Source organism: Hevea brasiliensis, chromosome 6 (assembly GCF_030052815.1).
Source record: "Hevea brasiliensis isolate MT/VB/25A 57/8 chromosome 6, ASM3005281v1, whole genome shotgun sequence".
NCBI lineage: Eukaryota > Viridiplantae > Streptophyta > Magnoliopsida > Malpighiales > Euphorbiaceae > Hevea > Hevea brasiliensis.
In genome coordinates this window covers 106,174,231-106,200,062 of record NC_079498.1, presented here as the reverse complement: position 1 = coordinate 106,200,062, position 25,832 = coordinate 106,174,231, and the positions used below count along the sequence as shown (strand labels likewise).

General features: G+C 34.8%; 3 protein-coding genes across 3 annotated transcripts; 2 read left to right on the top strand and 1 right to left on the bottom strand.

Moving 5' to 3' along the window:
• Positions 1–3,579: 3,579 nt before the first annotated feature.
• LOC110642470 (WD-40 repeat-containing protein MSI4) lies at positions 3,580–14,321 on the top strand. Its single transcript, XM_021794553.2, has 15 exons — positions 3,580–3,949; positions 5,143–5,206; positions 5,880–5,966; positions 6,059–6,121; positions 7,452–7,517; positions 7,644–7,718; positions 8,015–8,090; positions 10,179–10,410; positions 10,639–10,720; positions 11,489–11,562; positions 11,793–11,904; positions 12,014–12,088; positions 12,940–13,019; positions 13,213–13,312; positions 13,952–14,321. The coding sequence occupies exons 1-15, from the start codon at positions 3,798–3,800 to the stop codon at positions 14,048–14,050; spliced, it is 1,437 nt and encodes a 478-aa protein (XP_021650245.1). The 5' UTR covers positions 3,580–3,797; the 3' UTR covers positions 14,051–14,321.
• A 1,027-nt stretch (positions 14,322–15,348) lies between these two features.
• Positions 15,349–19,793, top strand: LOC110642458 (transmembrane 9 superfamily member 7). Its single transcript, XM_021794537.2, has 7 exons — positions 15,349–15,601; positions 16,589–16,753; positions 16,875–16,984; positions 17,215–17,323; positions 17,415–17,527; positions 18,059–18,209; positions 18,350–19,793. The coding sequence occupies exons 1-7, from the start codon at positions 15,503–15,505 to the stop codon at positions 19,505–19,507; spliced, it is 1,905 nt and encodes a 634-aa protein (XP_021650229.2). The 5' UTR covers positions 15,349–15,502; the 3' UTR covers positions 19,508–19,793.
• An 884-nt stretch (positions 19,794–20,677) lies between these two features.
• Positions 20,678–25,381, bottom strand: LOC110642459 (uncharacterized). The gene is made up of 6 exons (XM_021794538.2): positions 24,577–25,381; positions 22,514–22,566; positions 21,974–22,061; positions 21,779–21,877; positions 20,991–21,118; positions 20,678–20,899 (listed from the first exon to the last, which is right to left on the bottom strand). Exons 1-6 carry the CDS (start codon positions 25,255–25,257, stop codon positions 20,860–20,862), a joined length of 1,089 nt encoding a protein of 362 aa, XP_021650230.1. The 5' UTR covers positions 25,258–25,381; the 3' UTR covers positions 20,678–20,859.
• Positions 25,382–25,832: the final 451 nt, after the last annotated feature.

Sequence of the window (25,832 nt, the reverse complement as noted above, 5' to 3'; positions counted from 1 at the left end):
CCATTTCCTCTATGAAAGCTCACCCAAGCTCCCAACCTCACCAAATCTCACTTGAAACCCTTACCTAGCTTCACAAAAAATTTACCTATCAACTTGAAAATCCTCTAGGCAGCCAAAAGAGGAAGGAAAGAGCTAGTTTAGTTGGCTTGAAATTCTACTCCAACAAGGTTAGTGTCCAACTCTTACTCCTTTTGCTTTAATTCATGTTCAATGGCATGAATTATGTAGGAAATATAAGGAAATAAAGCAAACAAGTGTGTGTGTGCAACTTACAATTTTTGGCAGCTAGGGTTAGCTAGGGTTTGATGATTTTGCTTGGTAAAAAAATGGTTATGAGCAGCCTTTGGTAGTGGATGGGGTATTGAACATAATTAAGTAAGTGAAATGCAAGAATTGTGCATGTATGAAATGAAAAAAATTGGACACTTGAACAATTCTAGGGTTTGCTAATGTAATGGTTCATTAACCTTGTAATGGTCAATTAGTGACCATTTGAATGTGTATAATGAGGAAATGAAATGAGTTGAGACTTGGCATTTATGTATGGGTGAGCTGCCTTGGCTGACCTGCAGGACTGAGCATGAGTCTAGCAGGTTTGGACAGTTATAAATAGAATTGTAGAGGTTTAATTGGTGCAAGGCCAATTGGGCATGAAACTAGACACATAATAGCACAACTTTGGTATAGAAACCTTGCCTAAAAAACTAAACAAAGTTGACCTAAAAATTGTCCTAATCCGAGTGACCTGCATTTTGCCTGGGCAAAATGACCATACCAATAGCACAACTTTGGTATATAAACCTTGCCCAAACAACTTATTAGCTGTTTTGTTGCACACCAGGAGATGCATATGTGACCGATGGTGTGACGGCCTGAGGTACTAGATACCCAGTGCCAGTTTACCCGTTTATCCGATCGATCATCCAAAGATAAGTTACTTGGGCAACTAAAAATGAAAGTGAATAAATTTAATGAAATTATGAATATAACAAGTACAAAATAAATAAAATTACCAATAATGATCGAAAAATTGTCTGCATAAGACATCAGAACATGCACTGCATATTTATTTTCTGTTATTTCTTTTTATTCTATTATTAGTACCACTAAGCATTATTGTTTAGCGCGTTGCTTTTGCCAAGCGTAGGTTCTGGAGAGACTGATAGAGAGCCCAGTAGACCACAGACTGAGTGAGATGATGTTGATTTGTGTTGTGAAAGTGGTTGATTTTGATAAAATGAATTATTAGAAGTATTCTTACAGGTGTTTGAATAACTGTTTTTCTCAAATATAGACTACGCTCTGCTGAAAATTTTCTAAAATTTGCGTAAAAATAAAAATGTACAAAAATTTTTACTAGTCTTTAAACTTCAAGTAAAAGTTTTTAATTCCTACCAAAAGTGCTCGCCACCTTCGAAAAGTAAGAAAATTGTTTTAAAATTCATTGTAGTATATTTAATGAGTTACCAGTAGATGAAGTACGGTAATTCATTAGATGTACTACGGGAATATTTTACACCTTACTGAGGAGTAGGGTGTGACACAAGACCACTAACCGATGTTGACTTGTTAAACCCTCTCCTGGAATGACCTTGCAATCCTTGTATAGAGCTCTATTTGTCTTCTCGATTAAGAGGAAATATATTTGGCTTCTATGTTGCCCACTTTTGAAAGTCACTAAATGTGACTTTCTTTTTATAAAGTAGGTATTTGCTAGTATTAGGTCGTATGTCATAGCAAAATCCATAATACTTTTTTCCCTCCTCATTTCGACTATCAAAATCAAAACCTACATGAACATTTTCATAACCTTGCCTATCACTTCCTACATATCCATTCAAATCTCTACCAATGAAAACATTCTCTTCATTTGGTATGTTTTGCATTAAATCATCCATATCTTCCTTAAACATTTGTTTACTCTCACTTTCTAGTCCTATTTGTGGGGCATAAGTAGTAACAACATTTATTGTTTCTCCTTTTAGTACTAGCTTTACTAGTATAATTCTATCTTATACTCTTTTCACAGCTATTACAGCGTCTTTCAATGTTTTGTCTATGATTATGCCCACTCCGTTCTTATTTCTCTCATTTCCGATAAACCATAGTTTGTACAATGAATTACTCACTTCCTTCACCCTTCTCATTTCCATGGTATCCACAAGCTCTATTAATTTTTCTGTAAGTGATCCAACATTCTAAGTACCAACCCTGATCCTCTTCCTATCCTGTTTCTTCCTAATTGGTATCATTCTATGATATCTTCTATTGTTTTCTATATCTATCTTGTGTTTTGTTCCACTATCTGTTATACTATCTGTCATATGGACTAACTTTTTTACCCATACCCGTCTATGATGTGGGAACCCTTGCTCATTTAACACCACATCTGGGTGTCGGCATGGCGCATCTCTTTCGGTGAACGCCCTACACCCTTATATATTTCTTACTATACCCGGGCTCCGATGTAGCTCGTGGTAAGTAGAGGACGATCTAACGTTTATATCATTTGAATCCATCATAAGGTGTGACGAAATTTTTAGCTATTTGTCATCTACCGCACCCCTTCTCATTTATCCGGGCTTGGGACCGGCTAAGCGCAAACTACTTAGGCGAAGTTTAAATAAATAATAAGTAATAAAGAAAATAAAAATATAATAGTATTTTTTTTTAAATATATTTTTCTCATATTCAAATAATTTATTAAAACAATATAAAATAAAATAAAATTCATTTATTTTCTCTTGATCTCGTCTCCTCTTTTTATGCTCTATTTGGATGGGGTGAGGGAAGGATAATTAATGGAAGGATAAGGAAGGGTAAGGAAGGGGAAGGATGAAGAGAGTTACAATAAAAAAAATCCCATGTTTGGAAAGAGGTGAATTAATGGAAAGGTAAGAAAATGTAATGTATATTATTCATATTTGGAAAGAGGTGAAAGAAGGATAAATAATTATTAAAAGTATAAAAATACCCTTATTAGATAATTTATTAAATGGTAAACTCATTTAGATAAATTTTAAATTTACAAATACTAATAGTCCACTATAAATAAATCATAAAATTAATAGATCAAAATAATGCGTAAATTTAATAAAGATTGAATAGAAAATGAATTATTTAAAAAAAATAATAATTGAAGCATAATAATTGAAGTAAACTATTAAAAAAATAAATAAAATAATAATAATTAAAGTATAATAATTATAGCAAACTATTTAAAAATAAATAATTAAAAGTAGATAAACTATATATGACCACTTGAGAGAGAAAATATTTATTTATAGTGATACGCTAGGTTTATTTTTAATGAGTATAATTAAATTTTTAATAAAAAATTAAAAATATAATAAAAAAATAAAAAATAAAGTAATTTTTAACTCTCACCTTCTTTTTTATAAATTTAAAATATAATAAAAATTAAAATTTGAGAGATAAGGACGAAGAAACCTTAAATCTTTATTCTTTACTAACTCTTTTTTACTCTTATTTATAAATTTAAAATATAAAAAAAAATAAAATTTGAGAGATAAAAAAAATAAGCCTTAAACCCTTATTCTTTACTTACTATTATTTTCTCTCCGTCTCCTGTTGCAAGTTAATCCAAGCAAAGGGTTAATTGCTTTCCCCACCGTGACTTGCTCGTTCGTACCGCAAGCAAAACAAAAGAAAGCCTCACTTCACAGTTAAAGTTTACAGAGCCACTGACAGAGCAAGAGTAGGCGGGAAAGAAAAGGGGACAAAAAGTGGAGGGGGAAAGAGAGAGAAAAGAGACAGAACCCTGGGCTGGGAGATAGATGGAGAGAGAGGAGAAAAGGAAGGAAAAGAAAATGAAGGATAAAGGGAAGAGATCGGTGGACGAGAGGTATGCACAATGGAAGACACTGGTTCCTGTCCTCTACGATTGGCTCGCTAATCACAACCTCGTTTGGCCTTCTCTTTCTTGCCGGTATTTACTTCTTTCTCTGTTCCCTAGGGTTTCTGTTTTCATTTCTTTATTTAGTTCTGCATTTCCTCATTCATTAATTAACTTTTTTTTTGTTTTTTTCGATAAATGCTCTTTTTGAGCTCTAATTCGCCTATTTTCGCAAATTTCTTTTCCTTTTTTTTTTTGTAAATATGCAGCTTGACTGTGCAACTACCTTGGGTGATAGACGATGAAAATTATGAAATCTAGTTGGTTTGTGTGGTTTATATGTACTGCATTGAAGATGTTACTTCATGCACCATGTGCTTCTTCTAATGCTTTATGAGTTGAACTTGATTGTTTTGCTCTTGAAGTGCACGTCTTAATATCCTACAAATGATTAGGAATTACATTTCCCTTGGCTGAGCTTAATTTGTTAGGCCTAATTCGACCCATTTTTGGATATTATTAACACAACTTATCTGATCATTTTCATGGTTATTTTATTCTGCAACTTTTTGCTAGTTTACTTTTTGTCCCCCTAGCCATTTTCTGTTGCTGATAAATTTTTGAAGGAGCTTCTATGTTGAATAATCTACTTTCCTTATATTTATGTGTGTGTGCACTCATGTGGGTTTGGAATGAGAAGAATGTAGAATGATTAAATTCAGTATAGAGAGCTCATTTTCTTTGTTGTTTCGGGCTTGTGGCTTTTGAATTGCAAAGAGCTTATGAACCCTTCTCTTTATTGCTAGTCACCTCTGCTTCTTTCTCTCACTTTCACTCTTGATATTTTGTTGGTCAGTCAATAGAATATCAGGATTTTCCAAACATTTGGTATTTTTTGAAGTGTTCTTCTGGTCACTGCAGCACTTTGGTTAGTGGCCAAGAAAATTGAGAGACACAAAGTTTAAGAATTTCATGTTTTTTTCTTGTGTAAAGGTGACTCAGCTATACGCAACTGTTCCAATGGTGGGGAGCTGTTGTAAAATGGTTTATGCGAGAAATGTACTGTGATTTGAGTCTACTAGTTGATATGGAAAATGCATATAAATTCTTGTATTAATTGGATTTTGTTCAGAGATCTGTTTTGACAAGTACTTGTGTCAATATGATTTTTGTATTCTTAAATCTTAATGCTAAATGTCATATGGGGACACATACTGATGCATCAGCTATCTTCAACCATCAAGTGCATGGGTTTGATCTGTTATTTTTAATTTTTTAACTAATAGATGGGGTCCGCAGCTGGAGCAGGCAACATACAAGAATCGTCAGCGTTTATACCTTTCTGAACAGGCAAGAAGACAACTTTCCATGCAGAATATAAAATTGCACATCTATTTAATAGTTTATTTTTATTTTATTTTAAATTTTGCATCAATAGTTTTTACCTTTTTTAACACAAGTTTTTTGTGGAAAAAAGGTTTAAACAATGTCAATAGTTTGATTTGACACTCTTGTGAGTTCAGTTAATATATTTAGTACCTTTTTTTTTAAAAAAAAAAAGGTAAGGTAAAGAGTTAAAAATTCTTTGCAAGTGATGTCAGCTTTGGACAGTTGGATTCTTTTAGTTCTTAGCCAGATATGACCCATCTTTGCTTATTGGGAATACAATGGAAGGGCAATAAAAATGATTAAGAGAAAGTAATCATCATTGAGTGTTTTCTTTTTCATTCCCTCTTAATTTTTAACAAACAAATGCAGCCTGAACAACGGTTATGATAGTAATTACTTCGAAATTGGCTGTGGAATCCAGATTATTTTTGTTAAAATTTCAAACAGGATGGTGCATGGGAAAATTGCTAATTTGTCAAAGCTACTACATAAGTGAATTTATAATTTTTACATCATGGATTGTGCCTATTCCTGTTTGATGTTGCTACAATTCCAATGCATGGTCTTGTAGTCTATCGTGCATTGTCCTGCAGCTTCTGTTGCTGGATTTATTAATTTATCCTCTCATATCCAGACTGATGGCAGTGTTCCTAATACTCTTGTAATCGCAAACTGTGAGGTTGTTAAACCTAGGGTTGCTGCTGCAGAGCACATATCCCAGGTAATATTATTATGAATAATGGTTGCCTTCTCGCTTTTTATTCACCATTATACTGATTAGTTATGGGATCCTTTGATTGCTTTATCCAACAGTTCAATGAAGAAGCACGCTCTCCTTTTGTAAGGAAGTATAAAACTATTATACATCCTGGCGAGGTACCTGTTGCTTCATAATTTTTATTTTTAACTTTTCTCTCTCCCATTGGGTGAATTGATTGATTCTTATAGGAACAAAGTTGTATTATTGTAAACTTTTTGGTGGGAAGTGCCTAATTTGGAAAATGGAAAATGCTTGGAAAGGTATTTAGCTGTCTATGAAAATAAAAGATTAATGGGAGAACAGCAGAAGCATCAAAGTGGAGTAGGGTGAGGGGAAGGGGGAAGTGCTGTTAATAAATTTGGGGATTTAGTTACTTTTGGGATTTTTCTTCTTTAGGAACTGCAAGAATCATGTCCACGGCATTTAAGGCCTTCCACTGAATTATTGCTGCTTTTGTGTAAATATATAACAAGATTATTTTACTTTCAAAGATAGAATCCTGAAGCGAGCTTTCTTTCTCTCTGGATTTCTCTGTCTGCTATTTTGCATAGTTATTAAAGGCTCAAGGCGCACTAAGGCCCCAAGGGGTCCTGGAGCCTAGGTGCAAGGCTCAAGGTGAAGGCGCACACCTGAGCAAGATGAGGCGCAAAAATAAATAAATAAATAAATAAATAAATAAAAGTAAAATAAATATGAATATTTCATCAAATTTTAAATAACATAAAACTAAAAATAATAATAACAAATAAGCATTCAAGTACTAAATTATTAAAACTTTAATAGTCTTTTAATCTTTCATAACTAAAGTTAAGAAATAATAAAGTAACTATATCTTCTTCATCTTTTTCTACACCTTCATCCTCTTAATATTCATCTTCAAAATCAATATCTTCATCATTTCCTTCACCTTTAAGAACTAAAGGATTATTAACTTTTTTTTTTTGAAAAAGATAATGAGTGGTAGTACTGAAAATGAAAATATGAGAGGTTTGTAATCCTGAGTATTTTAGTTTGATGAGATTTTGATACCTAGTTATCACCAACGATACTAATTTTGAAAACTTCTAGATCGACAAATTTCGAGTTGGGTGGTAGTGCTTTTTGTCAATGGAAGTACTCGCCGAATGTAGAAATAAAAAATGCGCGCCTTTCTAGCCCTGCGCTTGGAACAAGGCGCACCCCTAGGCGCATAAGGCGAGGGCCTGGTGAATGTTGCCTGCCTTTCTCCTGTAGAGGCGCTAGGACTGGAGCCTGGTGAGCCTGGAGCCTAAGGCGCGCCTTTAATAACTATGCTATTTTGTCTTGCAATAATATCTAGTTTGCTACTAATTTTTACCCACATTTAACTTTAATTATCTAAAATAACTTGTCTAACTTTGCTTCATCATTCATACAGCATTCTGCTAATGTCAATGAATGTTTAGGCATTTCGTTGTATTTTTACAGGTGAACAGAATCAGGGAATTGCCTCAGAACAGTAAGATAGTGGCTACACACACTGATAGTCCTGAAGTAAACATTTGTTTTTCATTTTTATTTGAAAAGAATTTTAAAATTACTAGTTATGCCTTTTCTCTTGATTTTGAGGGTATGAAATTGGAGTTCATTTTGAACTAAATTATCAAAAATTTAAAATAGGTCCTCATTTGGGATGTTGAGACTCAACCCAATCGTCATGCTGTCATGGGAGCCACAGAGTCTCATCCAGATCTGGTTTGTCCTGTGGCCATTTTTTTTTTCTTCTTTTAAAACTCTTTAAATAGTTTTTATATTTGTTATGGCTTGCAGTTATACTCATATTCTTTCTATATATGATTTTGTAATAGCATGTAATGCTGGAATCTATTATATTTAAAATGTAATTATTGTAATTGTATTTGTAACTTTTGGCTTGTAAGGATGCATTGAGTTGTTAATGGCCCTTGAGATCATTTCCTATGTACATGGAGAATTTTGTTATTTTCTTTTGTAAGCGGTGCACTCATTAACTTGGTTATATTGTCATGCAGGTATTAACTGGGCATAAAGATAATGCTGAATTTGCTCTTGCAATGTGCCCTGCTGAGCCCTTTGTACTCTCTGGAGGTTGGATAGTATTTTTATTTCATAAATTATGATTCTTAGAACTCTTTTAGCATAAGTTAATTGTTGTTTTAGCGATAAACTAATATTTGAGACTTATGAACAATGCTTGGTTGTCTGAATTTAACTGTCGTTATTATGTTGCGGCATTAGTGTGTTGTTGCATTAAGTATAAAGAAGGAAAAATGTTGGTAAAAGATGAGGACATTAAAGAAAGATGGAGAAATTATTTTAATGATCTCTTTAATAATAGTCAAAATGGTAATAGCGTTAATATAGACTATAAAACAATAGAAAAGAATGTGAATTATATTAGAAGGATTAGATCTTTAGAAGTAAAGGAAGCACTTAAGAGAATGAAAGTGGGTAAAACTTGTGGACCCGATGGAATACCAATTGAAGTGTGGAATTGTTTGGGAGATATGGGAGTGGCATGGTTAATTAAGTTAAGTCTAAACTCAAAGAAAATGCCTGATGAATGGAGAAGTATTTTAGTACCTATTTTTAAAAATAAGTGAGACATACAGAGTTGCTCAAACTATAGGGGAATTAAACTCATGAGCCATACTATGAAGTTGTGGAGCATCGACTACGTCATGATACTTCTATCTCTCTCAATCAATTTAGCTTAATGCCCGGTCGTTCAACTATGGAAGCGATCTTTCTCATTAGAAGCTTGATGGAGAAATATAGAGATGTGAAGAAAGATCTACACATGGTTTTTATTGATTTGGAGAAAGCTTATAATAGTGTTTCAAGAGATGTCTTATGGAATGTGTTAGAACAAAAGAGGGTATTTATTAGGTACATACAAGTGTTGAAAGATATGTATGAAGGAGCAACTACTATTGTGCGCGCAGTGGGAGGGGACACAAGAGATTTTTCGATCTCAATTGGATTACACTAAGGATCAGCTATAAGCCCTTACCTTTTTACATTAGTTTTAGATGAATTGACGAAACATATACAAGAGAGTATTCCTTGGTGCATGATGTTTGCGGATGATATTGTTCTGATAGATGAGACGTAAGAAGGAGTCAATAGAAAGCTGGAGCTTTGGAGAAGTACTCTAGAGTCAAAGGGCTTTAAGTTAAGTAGAACGAAGACAGAATACATGCATTGCAAGTTCAGTGAAGGCCAAACTGGTGATAGGGAAGGAGTTAGTTTGGATGGAGTGGTACTGTCCCAAAGTAATCACTTTAAATATCTCGGCTTAGTCCTTCAAGTAGATGGGGGATGTGAGGAGGATGTTAGTCATAGAATTAAAGCTGGATGGTTGAAGTGGAGACGTGCCACGGGAGTTTTATGTGATTGCAAGATTCCCAATAAGTTGAAAGGAAAATTTTATCGTACAGCCATAAGACTGGCTATGTTATATGTTAGTGAGTATTGGGAACTGAAGAAGTCGTATGCGTCTAAGATAAGAGTTGCGGAGATGAGAATGTTAAGGTGGATGAGTGGCAATACTAGACTAGATAAAGTCCATAATGAGAGTATTAGAGAAAAGGTAGGAGTGGTGCCAATTGAGGATAAGTTGAGAGAAAGGAGATTGAGGTGGTTTGGTCATGTGATGCGTAGACATACGGAGTCTCCAGTTAGACAAGTAGAGCACATTAGGTTAGAGGATAAAAAGAAAAAAAGGAGTAGACCTAAATTGACTTGGAAAAGAGTAGTATAACATGACCTAGAAGCATTACACATTTCTGAGGATTTAACCCAAAATCGTTTAGAGTAGAGAAAGCGAATCCATATAGCCGATCCCAAATTTTTGGGATAAAGGCTTGATTGAGTTGAGTATTAGTGTGTTAACAATGGTTTTTCATGTGAATGCCTACAGCAAAAACACTGCGTGATTGCACGACTCATATGATCATCCTGAACTTACATAACTATTATTTTATAAAAGGGTAGGCGAGCTCATAATAAACAACAGACATCTTAAATGCTGTTTGATTTTCTGATGCTCGTCTTTTATGTACATCACTGGATATGTGAATTGTTTTTTTGGTCAGGTTTTATATTATGTTGGTTGGCAATTAAATTAACAAATGTTCTCACAGTTCTTTCTCATTTGGGCAATGGTAATGGTAGGTAAAGACAAGTTAGTGGTTTTGTGGAGTATTCATGATCATATCTCAACCTTGGCTGGGGACCCAGTGTCTTCAAAGTCTCTTGGATCTGGTGGCTCCAATGCAAAACATGCCTCTAAGGTTGGTGCAAGTAACAATAAACCTACTGACAGGCACAGGCCTTCTATTGGGCCACGAGGTATCTACCAAGGGCATGATGATACTGTTGAAGATGTTCAATTCTGCCCATCAAGGTAGCTCTGGCAATCATAATCAATTGCATTGCATAAGATGTAGCCAAGCTAATTACGTTTACATCACAAATCTAGTCTGTTTTGTTGTTGGCACATCATTTACTGTATAACTTGAACTTTGCTTAGAAAATTAGGTCTCTCTTTTTCTCTCATTATGACTTAATGGAGGTGTTACCTGAAAACTCTCCCTTGTGATTTTGTCTAATGTTTTTTGTTTTCAATGTGTAGTGTACAGGAGTTCTGTAGTGTAGGAGATGATTCTTGTCTCATACTGTGGGATGCAAGAACTGGCTCTAGTCCAGTTGTCAAGGTTGCATTCATTCTCTTCACCCTTATTGTTTGTCTCTTTGCAATTTTTCCCTGTTCTATTATTTTCCTTCCTGATGAAAGTTTCAAAATATATAAAGTTCAAATATAAGACCCCTGTTATTTTGGAGAGGCTTAAACATGCAATTGAGTTATCTAGTATAGTAGCAAAAGACGAGTAACATCGGAAAGGACTAGATAAGCAATTTATGGACCTGTATGAAGATGGAGGTTGTACCCGTAGATGATAAGTTGACAGAAGATTGTTTGAGATGGTTCAGTGGCATTCCATGTCAACCTTTGGATGAATCAGTATTAGTAATTAAATCTAAGTAGTAGTAGTGGAGAAGAAGAGAGAGACAAAATATGGGGTGAGGTTGTATAAAAATGATTAATTATACAGTTTAACAATAGCTCCCAGAAAGTTTAGCTGTAAACAAAATAGAATGTAGAAAAAGTATATATGTAGTTTGGGATTTAACCTTTGTTTAGTTACACTAACTAAAGTTGTGTCTGTCATTATTCTGGGTGACCAGTATTTCATTAAATAGCACAGGTGAAAGGTCTGCTTGTTTCACCTGGTTTTGCCTCTAAGTTTCAATGTCTATGGCCATAAGCACTGTATGTTATGTTGTGTTTTTTTGTCTAGTTATTTTTATGTTTTCATTTTGACAATTGCAACTGTTTTTCCCCGGTCTTTTTTATGCTGCCATTTCCTGTGGTTCTATATTTGGCATTCATTCTGTATTTTTTTTTTTTAATTATCTGGCAGGTTGAGAAAGCACATAATACTGATCTTCATTGTGTTGATTGGAATCCTCATGATGTGAACCTCATTCTCACAGGGTGCTTATATTTCCCATCCTTTCTTCTGCTTCTATTTTCTTTATCATGAGTGTGATAATACAGAAATTTTGTATCCATATTCTTTACCATGAGCAACAACATGGAATTTGGGATGATTTTTATGCTCCTAGTTCTGTTTCATTTACACTTTTTCCTACCTCTTTACCAATGATGAATTTAAGTTTATGCAACTCAGCATATGCCTTTACGTGGTATTGTTCTTAATTCAGATCAGCTGATAATACTGTTCACATGTTTGATCGCCGAAAACTCACTTCTGGTGGGTTTGGATCACCTATTCATAAATTTGGGGGTCACAGTGCTGCTGTCCTTTGTGTACAGGTCTGGCAAATTATTTTGGATTATGCTTAAATTATTTGTTGATTTTTATGTATGTCTGTACAAGCAGGAAGTATTTAGCTTTTCAACAAAATTATGCTTTTGTCTCCAGTGGTCTCCTGACAAGTCATCTGTCTTTGGAAGCTCTGCAGAGGATGGGATTCTAAATATCTGGGATTATGAGAAGGTGCTTAGCTTACATTTTTCTTCTAGATTGCTTCTTCCTCCCTCCCTCTCTCTCATGGTGAGCCCTATAGAAGCCACAAGAGAAAGAACAACTTGAAAAAACACTTTAAGGAAGGCTATGCAAATAGAAGTCAGGTCAAAATGTGTTCCTGGTATTCTGGTATGAGTTAAAATGGAATGTCGGAAACTGGATTCACTTGTGAAGACTTTCTAGTGTGAGAAATATTTGGAAAGCCTCCAAGGATATATGCCACAAAAAATAGATAAGTAGGTTTGGCATGGATATAATTTGCTTGATGCGCCACCAGAGTGAAGCTACAATTAACCGCAGATCCAGTAGTCTAGCGGTCAAAGTGTATAGTGCAGGCAAACGTTCGGCTTCTCCCTCCCTCTTCTTTGAACCTGTAAAAAATTGTTCTTGTTGCCACTTTTTCTTGAGGTTAAGCAGGATACTAGGGAATATGACTCTTTCATTCACTGGAAATAACCACTGAGTAGTTGTTCCTGTTATTATGAACGAACTGATACAAGAAGAGGGTTTATATTTCTAATTTATTTTCAAAGTGCTACTTTTTCCCCCAAACAGTTTGATCACTAATATTCCATTACAGGCTTGAACATTGAGGTTCTCTAAAAGTTGTATCATAACTGTTAGACTAGAGTTCATATCAGTCAATTACATCTGTGCAGTGTAAGATTGGCGTTAATAGCATCTATAAAATTTTCTTTTGGTTTCATCGATGGGAAGGATTATGAGGTTTATGTATTTGCCTTTTTTCCTTGTTCCCATTTTTGTCTTGGCATTTTTTATATTTCTAAACTTGCATATTTGATTATTCTATTGTCTTTCAGGTTGGTAAAAAGCAAGACTCTGCTGGATTGAAATTGCCAAATGCTCCTTCAGGATTATTTTTCCGACATGCGGGGCATAGGTATGAAAACTTTTTTACATGCTTCCTGTGCCCTTCATCTTTTTATTCAAGCCATCACACTGAAATCTCAATTTGCTGATGTTTAGTGATAGTTATTGATGCCTAAAATGTTTTGGGCAGTAATCAATATTTGTTATATTCTTACTTTAATTGGATTTCATTGTGGTGATTCATGGGTTATATGTGCATGTAGGGACAAGGTTGTTGATTTTCATTGGAATGCTTCTGACCCATGGACAATTGTCAGTGTTTCTGATGATTGTGAAAGTACTTCAGGAGGTGGTACTCTGCAGGTAAGAAAGACATTTTTTGATCGATGTTAACTTTATTCTGTCACACAATTATGGCTTTAAGTTAGCCTTTCTTTGTCATGTTTCTTCGTTGTGCTCTCATTTGCTGTTTGTGGAGAAAATAACTCCAAACTGTGAAATCTGTCACTTTTGTCAATCTATTTTATGGCATTGTCTTTCAATCTTCACCCCATCTATGCACTTGTCCCATTAGAGCGGTGAAAAATGTGATTAACCATTCTCAAATTTGGATTAGGAATAAACACCCTTCAATTTGGGACAAGGACACAAGGTACAGTAGGTTTTTCAAGTGTCTTCCAATCATGTGGCAGCATGATTAGGTTATTTGGTTAAGGAATTTTAGTGCTGACAAATGGTGTCTCGAGTGATTTGGCTTTTTGCTTTCTGCTTTAATTTAATTTCTAATGCTTATCATTTTTTATTAATTGCTTAAACTGCACTAGTGGTCATTGTTTTTATGGACCTGTATCAATTGGTCTGTAATAACAGCATTTTCCTGGAGACAAGTGTTCAAGTGAAACAGGGACTATGATTTGACATATGGTTTAGATGCATGTTCAATGTATGTTAGAGCTCGACTGTATCCTTCCTTAGCTGAAATGGCAATTAATTTTGGTGCAGATATGGCGGATGATTGACTTGATTTACAGGCCGGAGGAGGAGGTCCTTGCAGAACTGGATAAGTTTAAATCTCACATTCTCGCATGTGATAAAAGCTAGAACTTACTAGTTTTCCTGAAACTGAGATACTGAACGGTGGGGAGCAAATGCGTCTTTGTTAGTATAGTCCTTTCTTTTGGCAATTTTAGTTGCTTTGTAATCTTCTTTAGAGTTAGAGAGATGTTTAACGTTAAGGTGACCAATCATTGGTGACCATAACCTTATTCTTACCATGTTCCGTTCCTCTTTCTCTGTGTATTTTCAAGTGCTCTTTATGTTAAAAATGCAACTTCTGCTTTGAACAAATGAAAATGCAAGATTTTTTTTTTTTTTTGCATAAAATTAAAGGTAAGTAGGCTATTCTTAAACGCTTGCTTAGGGCTGGAACTGGTGGCTTTGGTTCCAAGCCAAGGGATCTGGATTCCGAATTTGATATCGGTTAAATTCTAACTCAGTTCGATTTAATCAAATTTAATGTTTAATTTTGTTTTCTTTTTTTTGAAGAGAAATTTGTTTTTTACTCAAAATCAGACTGAATTGAACGGTTCAAGTTTGGCTTTAACCAATTTGAATTTGACTGGTTTTGACTTGATTTCAGTTAAAATTAGACTGATGAGTATTTCCAAACATTATTGTAGGATTTGAATTCTCAACCTTTGAAAGTGAAGTAACCCGAGTAGCTTGATTGAACCAATTTGTTGGCTTACATAAAACTACAAAGTACATAAATAAGATGGATATTTGTAGGAAAATTGTGTCCTGAATGATTTACAGAACCCAGCTAATACTGTGCTTTCATTCTTAAAGGTGAGAAAGGCTAATCAATCAGATGACAAAATATTGGATCTTGATTTCCCGTTTCTTGAAGACATTGCGGTTTTATTTAGGTTATATTTAAGTTAATAGATTTGGGAAATAAATTATTTAGTCTTTTTAATTTTGATATATATATATAATATTTAGTATTTATAATTTTAATATTTATGATAATTTTATTCATTTATAAAATAATTAAACTATTTTATATAATAAATTATAAAGTGTGATATGATATAAAATTTGAAGATTAAATAATTAATTTTTAAAAATTTAAAAATTAAAATATAATATAATATAATGATAAACTTAATATCTAAATAATTAATTTTTTAAAATTTAGAAATTAATGTAAAGTAAAATTCAGATAACAAACTATAAATTTCCATATATATATATATATATTTAAATATAAATATTTGATTTATTAAGTTAATTTTAATATAAAATTAAATTTATAATGTTTGCATTTTAAAGTTTCTGTCATTAAAATAAATAGATAAATATGCTAACAACTAAAAATTAAATAAAAGGGGGAAAAAACCGTGATTAATCGGATTATGGGGGCAGCAACAGTAATGAAGAAAGCCTGGGAATAGCTCAAAGGCAGCGGGTCTATAGTTGGTCTCTGCCACTGCAAAAACCCCTCTCGACGTCCCTTTCTCGACATTTCTCTCTAGATTCGAGAAGACGAAGATGGGTACCATCTCTGCGATCCTCTTCTTCGCTTTCCTTCTCATCTCCTCTGCACACTCCTTCTATCTTCCTGGCGTAGCTCCTCGTGACTTTCACAGGGTACCATCAAGCTACTTATCTCTTTTCACTTGTGTTTTTCCCCCCGTCTTTTCTGTTTCTGTTTTTCATTTTATTTGGCTCTTCCAGTTTATGGGTTTCGCTTTTTATGTTATTTAGAGCTGACGGGTCTTTCTATGTTTTGGTTAAAGCTTAAAATAGAGTTGGATCTAGCGTTTTGGAGTTTGATCTGTTGTATTGCTGATTTGGGTTCTCATAGATCTGTTGCTCTGATTTGGGTTTGCTTTGGATCTGTGTTATCGTGGTTTTATTGCTTTAAATAGTTGTTTGTGTATAAAAATGACCTCGTGATTTGATAACGAGTGCATGGCTAGTTATTTATGTGAGTTATTTGTGTTTTCATTGTAGTTTTTGATTGATTGGAATGTCGGTCGTTGAGATTTTGGGTTTAGTAGGCGAAAAAACTAATGTAGTCTGAAGGCTTATTCGTGTGTGCTATTCACATTATGCATTTGTGAGATAATGATGATTAATGATGGAGAACATTTGCAAGAAGCATGTAGAAAGCGATAATGGACATTGAACAGCTACTGGATATAGACTTCCTAAGAATGGGTTTTTTTTATTCTTAAATAGGTTTCATTAGTTATATAAATGTGAGATCATGGAGGTGAAATTCTGGTAAAATGTGTGAATAATGAATCCTGAAATGCAACAAAGAAGATTTGTTTTATGGTGAGAGATTTAGTTGCACTTTAGGGTCATTAACATGTGCCAATGGCGTCATCAATGCTAATATTACGAAAGTATGGAACTGATGGACTATGTTAATATTCATGGTGACTTTTCAATTCAAATGTTAACTTCCTTCTGAACTTTGCTGCTTTTATATATGGAGGATGGCAGGAGTGTGAGGTTCTGTTGTCTTTAAAAAATTGTGAAAATCTTTCAGCTTTTTCATTGATCATTTGGTCTTGTTGCTTTCTTCATGTAAAGTTCACTATCTAATTTTTATGCTTTTTTGAATAGGGGGATATCCTTTCTGTCAAAGTGAACAAATTGTCATCTACAAAGACACAACTTCCATATGACTACTACTACTTGAAATATTGTAAGCCTAAAAATATTATTAACAATGCGGAAAATTTGGGAGAGGTTCTTCGAGGTGACCGCATTGAGAATTCTGTATACAATGTAATCATCTGTTGCCCTTTCTTTCTTGTTTAATGATAAATTGGTGACAAACTGAAGATGATGATGAATTCTGGTGGTTGTTACCTTGTGATGTGGATCTAATTTATGAATCCCACCCCAGTTTGAAATGATGGTAGAGCAAGCATGCAAAGTGGCATGTGGAGTGGCCCTTGATGCTGAATCTGCCAAGAATTTCAAGGAAAAAATTGATGATGAATATCGGGTGAACATGTAAGTTGGAGATGTGCCTGCCATTTTTTAGTTTACTATTTTGAGTTTTGTTTGCAAAGGTACAGTTTTTCCACGCTAAACTCCACTCTTCCGTTTCTTTTCTATTTGTAACTTCGTTTGTTTTGTGTTTGTATTGTATGTTAATTTTATACACCTGTTACTTGTACATTTTCAGTTAAAACTTAAAATATTTTCTTCTTTGTGTTGATAGTTGGGAAATGGATGTGCAGGATACTGGATAATCTTCCAGTTGCTGTTCTTAGACAAAGGAGAGATGGCAGTCAGTCAAAAACTTATGAACATGGTTTCCGTGTGGGATTCAAAGGAAGTTATGCTGGTGTATGTTTTAGAAAGCACTAGCTAGTATAGGAGTTTCTCTTTTTCTTTGTCTCTCTTTTTTTTTTTTTATGAGAATTTGTTTCTTTAACAGAGTAAAGAGGAGAAATATTTTATCAATAACCACTTGAGCTTTAGAGTTATGTATCACAAGGATCCTGAGACAGAGTCTGCTCGAATTGTTGGGTTTGAGGTTATTCCAAACAGGTATTGTACCATCTTCTTGTCTTATTTCAGTTTTCATTTTATCGAGTTTTCTTGGGTGGATGGTGGAAATTAATTAATTTTAGTGTTTGCTCCAAATTCTGAAAGCTGAAATGCAATAGAGGAAAATAAAATTAAGTTCTTGAATTAATTTAGGCATGCTTGCTGTCAGTTGGTTTTAGTTGCAAAATGATGTAGGTATACATTGATGTGCATATGAATACTTGCATGTGTGCATTGCTCTGGAGTTCATTTTCTTACTTTAGCAGGTTTGCTTTGTGCCAAAAGTACAAATTTACCTTGCTTATTTCCATTTTGTATGCTTACATGCCTTATCATTTGTGACTTATCATCAGCATCCTGTTGAAATTTTATAGCAAATGCTGGTATTATTTTCTTTATCGTTTTCCAATCATATAACAATGTGTCCACTATGCAGTCTGTTCTTTCTTGTTTGTTACATCCGCTCTCTGTGGATTGTGAAATAGTTAGCTTATTTATTTCCGCCTGTTTTATTCTGATTCCTGTAAACAGTATTAATCATGAATACAAGGAATGGGATGATAACAATCCTCAAGTGACAACATGCAACAAGGACACCAAGAAGTTGATTCAAGGTAGCACTGTTCCACAAGAAGTTGACTCAGGCAAGAAAGTTGTGTTCTCATATGATGTTACCTTCAAGGTATTCCCTTACAATATAATTGTTTGATTTTTCTTTTTCCCTAGGCTGTTTGTATGTCTCTCTCTCTCTCTCCCCAAGCCTGTCTAATTTTTTACTGTACAGATTTTCTCACTTCTGCAGTTTTTTTTTTTTTTTTTAAGGAAAGTGAGATTAAATGGGCATCTCGTTGGGACACATACCTACTCATGAATGATGATCAGATCCACTGGTTCTCCATCATAAACTCTTTGATGATTGTGCTGTTCCTTTCTGGCATGGTGGCCATGATCATGATGAGAACATTGTATAGAGATATTGCAAACTACAATCAGTTGGAGACTCAAGATGAGGCTCAGGAAGAAACAGGGTGGAAACTTGTCCATGGAGATGTGTTCCGGGCACCTATCAATTCTGGTTTACTCTGTGTTTATGTTGGCACAGGTGTACAAATCTTTGGAATGACATTAGTGACAATGATATTTGCATTGCTGGGTTTCTTATCCCCTTCCAACAGAGGTGGCCTTATGACAGCTATGGTTCTGTTGTGGGTCTTCATGGGCATATTGGCTGGTTACTCATCAGCACGTTTGTACAAAATGTTCAAGGGCACAGAGTGGAAGAGGAACACCCTAAAAACTGCATTTATGTTCCCGGGTATTCTTTTTGCAATCTTCTTTGTGCTGAATGCCCTAATATGGGAAGAGCAGTCTTCAGGGGCAGTGCCTTTTGGGACCATGTTTGCTTTGGTTTGCTTGTGGTTTGGTATATCTGTTCCTTTGGCCTTTGTGGGTAGTTACCTTGGTTTCAAAAAGCCAGCTATTGAAGATCCTGTGAAAACAAACAAAATTCCTAGGCAAATACCTGAGCAAGCATGGTACATGAAACCATTCTTCTCCATACTCGTTGGAGGCATTCTTCCATTTGGCGCTGTTTTTATTGAGCTCTTCTTCATCTTGACATCAATATGGTTGAATCAGTTCTACTATATCTTTGGCTTCCTCTTCATAGTGTTTGTTATCCTTTTGATCACTTGTGCGGAGATAACAATTGTGCTCTGCTACTTCCAGTTATGCAGTGAAGACTACCACTGGTGGTGGAGATCTTACCTGACTGCTGGCTCTTCTGCTCTGTACCTTTTCCTCTACTCGGTGTTCTACTTCTTTACCAAATTGGAAATCACTAAGTTGGTTTCCGGAATCCTCTACTTCGGGTATATGATCATTATATCTTATGCTTTCTTTGTTTTGACTGGAGCAGTTGGCTTCTATGCTTGCTTCTGGTTTGTCCGAAAGATTTACTCTTCTGTCAAAATTGACTGAGACTGACCTGAAGATGCATAAGGTGGATGAAGCATCAATTCCACGGGTTTTGTTTAGTTTCCTCTCTGCTTTTGCCAGATGCAGACTACGCAATGGAAATTTTTGGTTGGTCTTGGTGAAAGCATTTCATGTGTTGATTATAGAGTAGGGAGGGGCATGTTTTGTTTTTGCTTGTGAAAATTATAGACTGTTCTCGCTAGTTTCTGTGCATTAACTGTTGATCTAGATATATCCATACAGTATATCAACTTTCATCCATTCAATTATAGTTCTCTTGTGCTGCTTTCTGTTTCTTATGTTGTAACTCTTTTGTAGTTAGAAAAATCAATGGTAGGAGATTAGTATCTCATTTCATTTGAGCTAACATTGCAGAGACGTAGATATCGGTATTAAGGGAGGGAATTTGGTGAGTTTGTGGATAATTTCCCTTGTAATTCTTTTAATGGAAAAGGGCATTCAGCGTGAATCTTGGTTCATGAGATTGGCACACGAATGATTGTGAACCATAGGATGATTGAGATTCATGTGAGCCAATATGCTGCTTCCGATCGTCAAACGGTTCATGAGCAAGGATTTATAGCAGGTCATTTGATTTAGGGATCAAATCACTTGAATGAAAACCGGCATCATAGCTTAAACCATTGGAGACTACTTGTTAGAAAACAAGCTTTGAAATTGAAAACACTCGCACCCCAGTAGTCAGCAATCAGCAAGGGAGCGTTCATTTGGTAAACTAAATCTTAATACCCTGTTTGACAGAATATGTAATGTGAAGATTTTCACAAACCACAAGGAAATGGTCTTGTGCGTGGGAATTTCTCCACTTTCTACATTATAATTTCAATGGATGGCTTTTTGAATATCTTCAATGGAAAATTTCCATTTTTAAGTGCAATACTACATCAACAGTGTTGGATGATATTTCCACTATGACGAGAGAATCCAAGGAAAATCAGTTCACACCTATAAAACTCTCCCAAACCAAAACCTCTAGCCCCTAATTCAATTGTTTAGTAACTAGTAATAAACAACCATGAGAGATTCGAGAGCAAACTATTCAAGAGTATATATTAAAAAAATAAGGGAACTATCCAAGATTCATAATGGAACGTTAGTAGTTCAGCAAAACGCAAAATTGCTAAATTAATCCAGACCATCATATTAACCATCATATTAAGGACTAACTAGGGAGAAGAGATGAGATCACGATTCAATGCATCATGGCCTCAATTCTCTTCAAAGGAGACCCAAAGAAGCACAGGCAGTGAAAAAAATTCCTGCGACTGTTGGGTATCACAAATACATACTACAAAAAGGTCCATCCTTCAGTACAGTTTATCAAACAGACGTTATCATTGGCTTGAGTATAATCTTGATTTCCCATTTTTCTGCCTGTACATGATTATAGACAAATTTAGTTATAGGCGGTGCCGAAACAAATATTGAATAAGAAATGAACATTTGATAAGACTAGCAAACCAACCAAAATGCATCCTTCTTTTCTTGTGCTAATAGCTCTTCAAAGGAAATATCAGCAACTTCAGTATCTTTGTTCTCAATCAGCTCACCAGACTTGGCCTTCAACTCCATGCTGGTACTGATTTCAAGCATCTATAATAAAGAAGATCAAAATACTAGAACATCTGATCAAATAATCTATTTAGTTAAAAAAAAAAAAGAAGTCCATTGATTTGAATTACACAAGAAGAGAAGGATTTTGTTTTATTTTTTGGTGAGAGGATAGCAATACAAGGGACTTAGCAGTAAAAGGACAAAACTTCTCCACATATAAACAGCAACATATGAGTGGAAAGGCAATATAAGCACCTAGCAGAATAAGAGGGAAATTAGAAATCAATTTTAAAACATTAGGTATCTCTCTCTTCTATTTTCTCTAATATACACAGAAAAAGATGCAGAATGCTGAGTCATTGCCTACATATTCCGTAAGATTCTATACCTTGTGGCAAATCCTCGAAGCTTTGCAAATTGTCAATCCATCAGAAATAGAAGTGCATCACATCAATCTAGAGAATAGTTGTCAATTCACTAAAAAGACAATGTGTGTTTTAGACTTCATAAATGTCCAATGACCCTAGATAAAGAGGGAAAAATATGGCAGAACTTGTCCGTTTCACAACGTCACATTTTGTTTGGCATGAAAACATTTTCACGAATTGCAGAGAAAAGTGGAAGAGGCAAAATTATTTGTTTGCATAATCTGCATCGTCAGCCAAACCCAGAAATTCCATAATTACAGTTGAATTTTACCTTTTCGTATGCTGGTGAGAGTTTAAGTTGTTGTTGGAGCCAATTATAAACAAATGTGTCCTCTTCTAATCTCTTTTGTTCAAGCTCCAGCTTGTAAATCTGAGGAAAAAAGAGACAATACAAATTAGGACAACCAAATTGACATTATTTGCTTTGTTAATCAAACCAACTATAATTGAATTAGTAATTAGTCACCTGTTGACGAAGGCGATCAATTGAAGACCTGTCTGCCTTGAATAGAAGAGCCCTTGTTATTGTGAACTTGCGTTGGATGACCTCAGACCTAGATGAAGTTAGATGAAATATTATACCATAACTATATTTGTGGAAACAATGAAGTAGGAGATGCTACTATAGAAAACGGATATAAATGAAACATATATCATGTAAATCAATAGAACCATTCAAAAGTATTGTCATGGCTCTTTTTTTTTTTTTTTTTTGTTGGGGGGGGGGGGGGGGGGGGGGGGGGGGGGGGTGGGGGGGGGAGGAGGGAGAGGAAGAGGGGAGTGGAACACAAAGATGGCTGAGTCCTAATGACATTACGAAAAAGTTATGAAATTGTTAAAGTCGGTGCCAATGCATGCATTTCAATGAGTTGTGTAAACTCAAGAACTAGAAAAGATGTATCTCAATCACAAGGTAAACAAACCAACTAGCACAAAAATAACAATAAAACAAGAAAAAACAAAAGCAAGATAGCAATCTTGGCTTCCAGAGAATAATCTAACATACTTGTGTTGCAACTCATTTTTTGCTTCAATCAAGCAATTAGCAAATTCTGCAACCTGCATCACAAGAGAAAAACAGAGAAATATTAGCTGCAGGTGATTCAGCATTGAAGTTTTTACTTATTTAACCATTAAATATTCCAAAATGCATGTTTTCAAGCTTGAAATATGCAATTACTTTCATAACATGAAGCATAAACTCTAAATTAAATAATCATGAATTTGATCTATCAATTGAACCACACCTTCAGTAATATACAATTAAACAAAGGTTTAAGCCTCTACCTAAAAGTTAAAACCCATCACCTTCCTAATTCCATGTTTTTCTTGAGGATTTTCATTGCACTAGTCAGATTTGGCTTAATAGGAAGCCTGATTATAAAAAGCTCACCTACACTTAAGGTCAAAAACCTGATAGTGTTCATTGAACAATGCCATCTAACAAAGAAAGCTAGAATTTTATTTTGTTCTATTTTTTCTTGTGAGGGCGAAGCAAAGAATCCAGGACTCAGAAAAGAAACTAACAGACTGCAGTTCTGGGGAAACACACGCCACAGGTACTGGAGGAGCAATAAAGTGAACCCTGAAGAAAATGAAGAGATCTCATGATAGCCAAATCCAAAGGAAGCACATGATTGGCAAGCCAATCAACCACCTTTTTCTCTTTTCCATATGTGTGAGAAATCTCAACAAGCTAGTCACAATTGAAGAAGTTATGGCATTTTCAAATAAGAAACTGCAAAGGATGAGCATTAGAAACATTCTCATTGAGATATTGGATCACCAACTGTGAAAACACCTCTACCATCACTTGATGAAAACCTTGTTTCCAAGCAAAACCAAGACCCATACACAGTGCCCGCAATTCCACTACCATTGAAGAAAATATACCAAGATTAAATGTAAAATCAGTAATCTGGACATCAAAACCATCATGACCCCCCACTGCCAGAACACTGCACACCCTCGCCTGAATTACCCTTAACTGCACCATCAGAGTTAGATTAATTCCAACTGGAGGTGAAGACCAACAAATTAACACTACCCTGCATCAAAGGTCGCTGTCCTCCTCCATCTCCAAGCATTAAAACTGATACCAGGGATAGAGCAGTTACTTTTCTGGCCTTCCTTCCAGGCATAATACTGACCGTTCAAATAATAGGGATGTTGTCCAGACTAAGTAGCCAACTTTTCTAGAAAGAAAAACAATATTTGCCAAGGACTTTGAAGAGCTTGCTCCAGACAGACATATTTCAATGGGGCAATATTCACCATCACAAAGGTAAAAGATAACCATCGAGAAAATACCCCTTCCTCCAATGTTAATAATACTTGTGTTACCAAAAGAAAATAGTGCATAAACCATAACTGGTTTAAAATCCAATTGCCAGTCAGGAGCATCCTAGTGTATAATTGTGTGAAGTAACTGGGAGTCCCATTAAACCTAAGGTTAACAGCAATGACATTTAAAATTTCCTTTGTTAATCCCCCATGATCCATACAATCCTATTGAGCTGCAGATTTACAAAAATGAGCTGCTTGTAACTTGGACCTCCATGCTTAGTGATTGTCAATCGGAGACTTTTATTATCACGCAATACAACATGCAATTGAAAATTCAGTTTTAGCATTTTCTATTGTTTGATCATCTCAACCATTTCATGAAACGGCCATTTCCTAAACCGCATGATGAGGTCAAAGCATTCAAAGTTATTATCCACATTCTTCTTTTGTCGTCTGTTCCCCTTCACAATCTATCATTTATTTTTTTGCTCAATAATTTGATCACATAAAAAATTTTACTAACCAAATGGAAAAGAGACACAAACAAAGACTTCCCGAAGAAGAGCCAGGCACCCAAAATGAATAGTAAAAAAATCACAGATTGAAAAGAGAAGAAATAAAATTCTCTCCAAATGTTCTCCTGATAACAATAATTTTCAAAGTTAGCTTCTTCAGCAGGCCAGGCGAGCCAGTCCACAGCAAAATCATCCCAAGGTACCAACTATCAATTAACTCAAACACAATTAAATTGAATTTTTTTCAAAAAAAGTGTAAAGGAAAAACCTGTGCCAATGTCAATCCCTTGCTTTCATTGCACTTAACAAGCTGATCATACTGCTGCTTGATCTTCCTTTGCGTGGCACTACTCGTTGAGGTAAAAGGGTACAAGCAAACTAACTCCGGCTTGACCTGCCGCAACCCCGAATCCAAACCTTCTCTTTGTCTCTCTAAGCCCTTATCTTCAACCCCATTTTCTCCACTCTTGGAATCCAATCTCTTCTTCTTCGTCCTCTTCTTCTTCTTTTTCACTTTCTGGGAATCCCCTACAGACCCGTCTCTATCATTGTCATGACCCGAACTCGTTTCATCAGGCTGATTGCCAAACAGAGTGGCCCATTTAGGAGAATCGGACGGTAAGATGTCCAGAAGAAGCGAATGAGTCAAATGGATCGAGTCATTTTCACGGGTTTTGTGAGTTTCATCGATTATTTTGGACAAAGAACAGTTTATAACTGAAGTTTCACCGTTCTGGTTCTGTTCCTCTCGCTTTGGCCTGCTGAAATTCTTATAAAGGAAAAAGAGAGAGATAAAGCAGGATACAGAGAAGACAAAGAAGAAGAGGAAGAAGAATAAGACATGAGAGAACATGGGTTTGTGTTTGTTCAGAGGATAGAGTGAAAAGAAATGAAATTTAGAGATCAGATTAGATATATGTGAACAAGTTTCAGCTACAACAGCCGCCATTGAAACGCGTCATAAAGAGAGAGATGACCGATTGTGCGAGACAGCGAGAGCAAGAGACAGAGGCACTTTTGGGTTCTGTTTACAGATTTAAATAAAAGTGACTTCTTGCTTTGAAGTTTCTGTATCCACACAATGTATATAGAACGAGGGACAGAGACTGAGGAAAAGATGACAAAATAATGTGTTATTTTTGGTGACAGGTGAATTGGGGCGGTGGATTTGAACCAAGGTAATCATCTTCCTTTGAATTATTATGGTAGCAAATTAAAGAGACTCGTATTAAGAGTATTCTATATGAGTTGCATTATCCGATTATAATTAAATAATTTTAATTATTTAATAAAAATATATTAAATATAATATAATTTTTTGAGAGTAATAATAATAAGTTTTAAATTTTAATAATCAAATTAATAGAAATAATCGAATTTTAATTAATTAATATATTAATTATAATTTTATTAATATTATATTATTTATAATTATTATTTATATGATTTTATAATAATATTTAACTTATAATTATTATTTTATTAATATTAAATTATATTTATTATTTTTAATAAATATATTTT

Excerpts from the sequence above, each read along its gene's own strand:
- LOC110642470 (XM_021794553.2), top strand. The coding sequence starts at position 3,798 with ATGGAGAGAGAGGAGAAAAGGAAGGAAAAGAAAATGAAGGATAAAGGG. Across the intron at positions 3,950-5,142 it reads TGGCCTTCTCTTTCTTGCCG|ATGGGGTCCGCAGCTGGAGC; the intron begins GTATTTACTTCT and ends TTTAACTAATAG. Across the intron at positions 7,518-7,643 it reads CACACACTGATAGTCCTGAA|GTCCTCATTTGGGATGTTGA; the intron begins GTAAACATTTGT and ends AATTTAAAATAG.
- LOC110642458 (XM_021794537.2), top strand. The coding sequence starts at position 15,503 with ATGGGTACCATCTCTGCGATCCTCTTCTTCGCTTTCCTTCTCATCTCC. Across the intron at positions 16,754-16,874 it reads TTGAGAATTCTGTATACAAT|TTTGAAATGATGGTAGAGCA; the intron begins GTAATCATCTGT and ends ATCCCACCCCAG. Across the intron at positions 17,324-17,414 it reads TCAAAGGAAGTTATGCTGGT|AGTAAAGAGGAGAAATATTT; the intron begins GTATGTTTTAGA and ends TTTCTTTAACAG.
- LOC110642459 (XM_021794538.2), bottom strand. The coding sequence starts at position 25,257 with ATGGCGGCTGTTGTAGCTGAAACTTGTTCACATATATCTAATCTGATC. Across the intron at positions 21,119-21,778 it reads TCTCACCAGCATACGAAAAG|ATGCTTGAAATCAGTACCAG; the intron begins GTAAAATTCAAC and ends TCTTTATTATAG. Across the intron at positions 20,900-20,990 it reads GAAAAGAAGGATGCATTTTG|GCAGAAAAATGGGAAATCAA; the intron begins GTTGGTTTGCTA and ends AATCATGTACAG.